This window comes from Mastomys coucha, chromosome X, assembly GCF_008632895.1.
Source record: "Mastomys coucha isolate ucsf_1 chromosome X, UCSF_Mcou_1, whole genome shotgun sequence".
Lineage (NCBI taxonomy): Eukaryota > Metazoa > Chordata > Mammalia > Rodentia > Muridae > Mastomys > Mastomys coucha.
In genome coordinates, this window is record NC_045030.1 from 51,987,376 (window position 1) to 51,991,562 (window position 4,187).

Consider the following 4,187-nt stretch of genomic DNA (forward strand, 5'->3'; position numbering starts at 1 on the left):
TCAGAAATCTGCCTGCCTCTGCCTCCCAAGTGCTGGGATTAAAGGCGTGCGCCACCACTGCCCAGCTACAACCTGTTTATTCTTACACATGCTATTGACATGTGTGTGTATCTAGGTAATGGAAATAACCTAGATATCTCTTTTGACAACTCGTCCAGGGACATGCAATTGTACCCGGGGCTGACTATTGATGGGGTAGATTCACAACATAGGAAGTGGCAGATCATCGAGTTTTTTATTCTAAGAGAACGAGCTAATAAGCAACACCACTCAATACACCAAATGGAGATGTGAGGAGCTCTGGAGTCAAGCAGCTTAGTTGTTTCCCATAAGCCTTGACAAAGTTATCTATCTTAAAACTCAGGCTACCCACACCACTTATCTTCAGGTATTACCTCGAGGATTGAATGAAATGGCAGGCCAGCCTGGCACACAGGAATGTGGACATTTGCTCTCTGACATAATTGTCTGCCTTGATTGGGTCATGAAAACACCCTTAGAACAACAATCTTAGTTGCTCTGGCCTCTTCTTCATGTCCATCAGCACTGGAAGCTGACAAAGGATGTCCGCTAAGTGCCCTGGGGGTCTCTCTTTCTGTAACATAGGAAGACCAGGTCTGCCAACCCTATTTTTACAAAAGAGGAAACTAAGGTTCAGAGTGTGGTCACTGACTGAGCCTGTCACAAAACTGTGATCTGAACCAAGCTCTCATACCCGGTTCCACTGCACTGGGGGCTTGGCCTATGTCCCCACAAAAAGGCTTCTCAGAGCTTCCAACACTCCTCTTATAGGGAGACACACCGGAAGAGGGCTCAGCTTCCCCAACATCTCCAGACTGCAGCCTGGACAGCCCCGGGCCTGAGAAGATGGCCCTGGCCTTTTGTGAGCAGGAGGAGCGCGAGCTGCCAGCTCTCAGCCGCCAGACATCAACAGGTGAGTAGGGAAAGTGGGTTGCTGCCTGCCAACTCTGGAGGAAAGAACTAGACTGGGGCAGTGCCAGGGGCTCTTCTGGGAAAGGGTTGAAAGAGAGATTTGTATTTGTCTTCGACTTACTGGAACCTTCTCAATCCACTTCACATTAAATCTTCATCCCTACCTTGTTGATGTGGAAACGGAGGCTCAAGGAAGTTAAGTGACTTGTCAAGTGGCCCACCACCACTGAACTCTGACCTGCCTTACAGGAGCCTCCTCTTGTTGTCTCGGGCCTGGAAAGACCCATAAGCAGAGGAAGAACCTCACTGTCCCCTTAAACCAGCCTGTCCTCAGCTGTCCAAGGGGACCTACACACTACAGCCTTCCGAGTATCTGAAACATCCCAACTTGAAGTCCAGAGATAAAAGGGTTTTCAGTTCTTAAGAGTCATCTGCTTGGGCCCAAGGACTCTATGTATTGAGCTTACGGCACTACTGAAGATCTAGAAGTTCAGGGGCTAGCCTGAGGTGCCTTGCCTGAAGAAGTCCCTGGAGCTCATCCTACTTTTGTCACTTTCTCTTGGCTCTACAGACACATCTCTCTGTCTCCCACTGAAATCCACTTAAATTGCCTACCATCCTGCCCTTCTCTGGTAGATGGAGCATGCCTGCATCTTCATAAGGCCTTGCTACTTAAACATTGTCTTCTAAAATAGAGAAAGTAAAAGAACCCTGCAAGGTATGCCTTCCTGGTGTGGAAGGAGCAGTATGAGAGCAGGAAGACCTGGAGTGTAGTAGAGCCAGTCCCACCACTTATAAGTGAGAGGCCTTGGGGAGGTCACGTGCTCTCCCTTGCCTCTGATTTCCTTACCAGTTCAGTAAGGCGATTGGCCTTGCTGGGCTCCAAAGGCTTCCTGGTTTTGCCCATTCTTTAGTCTCTTCATTGTCTAAAGCCCTAGCGGAAAAAAAAAAAAAACCACTACATTCACCAGAAGGGCTACAGGGATGGAGCCAAACCACTTGTGCACTTCCTGCTAGGCACTGCCTAGCCCAGCTGCCTTGAGACAAAAGGCATGCTTCCTTTCTGTCCATCTCCTGCAGGCAGTGAACTCTGTAGCCCTGGCCCAGGCTCCGGAAGCTTCATAGAGGATTCACCCGCTCCCCAGTACACAGGGCCTTTCTGTGGGCGTGCCCGAGTCCACACTGACTTCACTCCCAGCCCTTATGACCACGACTCGCTGAAGCTGCAGGTAAAGTTGGCATGCCTGGCAGGCTTTGGCCAGAAAGAAAGCAAAGCAAAGCCAAACTATGACAGTATCCGCAGAAGCCTAGTGACCCTCTTCCTTCCCTGCTTTCTTCTCTCCTCGACCCCCTACCCACACCCCCTAGAAAGGAGATGTGATCCAGATCATAGAAAAGCCACCCGTGGGCACATGGCTGGGCCTGCTCAATGGCAAGCTGGGTTCTTTCAAATTCATCTACGTGGATGTGCTACCAGAGGAGGCTGTGGGGCCTGTACGCCCCAGTCGCCGACAGAGCAAAGGCAAGAGACCCAAGCCCAAGACTCTGCATGAACTGCTGGAGCGCATTGGCCTGGAGGTTTGACTTGGACTTGCATTACTGTCTGGGAGCAAAGGAGGCAGCCTTGCTTCTGGGATGGGCTCAAGGGGATAACTGCTATGTGCAGAGGAAAGGTTCCAGGCAGGGGTGGCTTATAAAAGAGACTGCTGATGGCCTGCCTCTACCCCCAGGAACACACATCCACCCTGCTGCTCAATGGCTACCAGACCCTGGAAGACTTCAAAGAGCTGCGGGAAACACACCTCAATGAGCTGAACATCACGGACCCACAACACCGGGCCAAGCTGCTCACGGCTGCAGAGCTGCTGTTGGACTATGACAGTGAGTGGCTTTAGTGGGGTGGGCATAGGTTTGTACCCTGACCACGCTCTGCCCCAGAGCCCCCTTTGCAGTAGGTAGGCACGTTTCCATGCTTGAATTGGTGTTTCCAGGAAAAAATGTAGGGGTGGGAGATGGACTAAGTCATAGGGGGTAAGCAGGTCCAACTCCCTTTTGGATCAGAGGAGAAATTAAGACCAGAGAAGGTAAGCCATTTGCATGAAGCTGGGTAATAGCCCCCGAGTCCGAGTCCAAGCTGCCCGGTACCAGCTCGGTGCTGGAGATGTTTGAGCTCTCGGGCCTGGGAACAGCTCCTACCCACCTTGTATGCTGGACCTGGGGAGTAGGGAAGCAAAGGTGATGGGAGGAGTCAGAAAAGCTGACCCGCCTACAAGCTGACTTGCCTAGGGTTTCCAACCCAAGACCAGGCCCTCGGCCCTCGAGGACTTCTGCAAACACCCTGCTATCCCACCCCTAGCTTCACCTCCATCCCGTTTAAGACCCAGTCCCTTCATTTTCTCTTCATTCCCAGCAGCTGGCAGTGAAGAGGCCGAAGAGGGTGCTGAGAGCAGCCAGGAGCCCGTGGTGCACACAGTGTCAGAACCCAAGGTGGACATCCCACGTGACTCCGGCTGCTTTGAGGGCTCAGAGAGTGGACGTGATGAAGTGGAGCTGGCAGGCACCGAGGAGCAGCTGCAGGGTCTCTCCCTGGCCGGGGCACCTTGACATGAAAATGGCCTTCAAGGCCGAGGCTGAGCCCTAGCTGCAGAGACTGCAGGGATGGGTGTGGCCTCCCATAATGGCATAGGACCAGAAGACTGGTACAGAATCTGGCCCTGCTTCCCTAAGAAGGCTTATGGCTGGGGGCCCTGCCAGGATGCTACAGGCTCAGATAGAGTGGATAAGGGACTACCCAAAGGCATATGCTGCTTTTTGGACCCTCTCCCTCCACCAGTGACTGACACATCCCATTCTCCCACTGTGGCCATGCAAGTGGGACACCAAGGGACCTAGTCATGTGATCACAGCCCCCAAAATCTTCTTACCTTCACACCACTGTCACATTGCTTCTAAGAAGGACGCCAAGCCACTGCCTCAAACCACTCTTTAAGCCCTGGGGAAGCTTGCTCTTTCAAAGGACCTCAAACAAAAGGTAGACAAAAGGGAGTTTGGAATTCCTTAAACGAGGCTTGAAAGTAGCTTCACACCTGGTCTCCACTATCCTTCTCAACATTTTAGAGGTCTGACCACTAAGTCAAGAGACTTGACCAGCCGGGCAGTGGTGGCGCAAGCTTTTAATCCCAGCACTTGGGAGGCAGAGGCAGGCGGATTTCTGAGTTCTTTCAGAGGCCAGCCTGGTCTACAGAGTGAGTTCC

General features: G+C 52.2%; 1 protein-coding gene across 2 annotated transcripts in view; it reads left to right on the forward strand.

The window, feature by feature from the left end:
- The window catches only part of Sash3 (SAM and SH3 domain containing 3), a 13,724-nt gene extending 9,885 nt beyond the window's left edge, over positions 1-3,839 (forward strand). The window contains exons 4-8 of one of the 2 annotated variants that reach the window (XM_031356210.1): positions 793-934; positions 2,014-2,162; positions 2,302-2,511; positions 2,664-2,814; positions 3,344-3,839. In XM_031356210.1, coding sequence (XP_031212070.1) covers positions 793-934; positions 2,014-2,162; positions 2,302-2,511; positions 2,664-2,814; positions 3,344-3,537 — 846 coding nt within the window. In that variant the 3' untranslated portion in view covers positions 3,538-3,839. The remainder of the gene's footprint in view (positions 1-792; positions 935-2,013; positions 2,163-2,301; positions 2,512-2,663; positions 2,815-3,343) is intronic. The other variant, XM_031356287.1, reaches the window with a different exon arrangement.
- Positions 3,840-4,187: the final 348 nt, after the last annotated feature.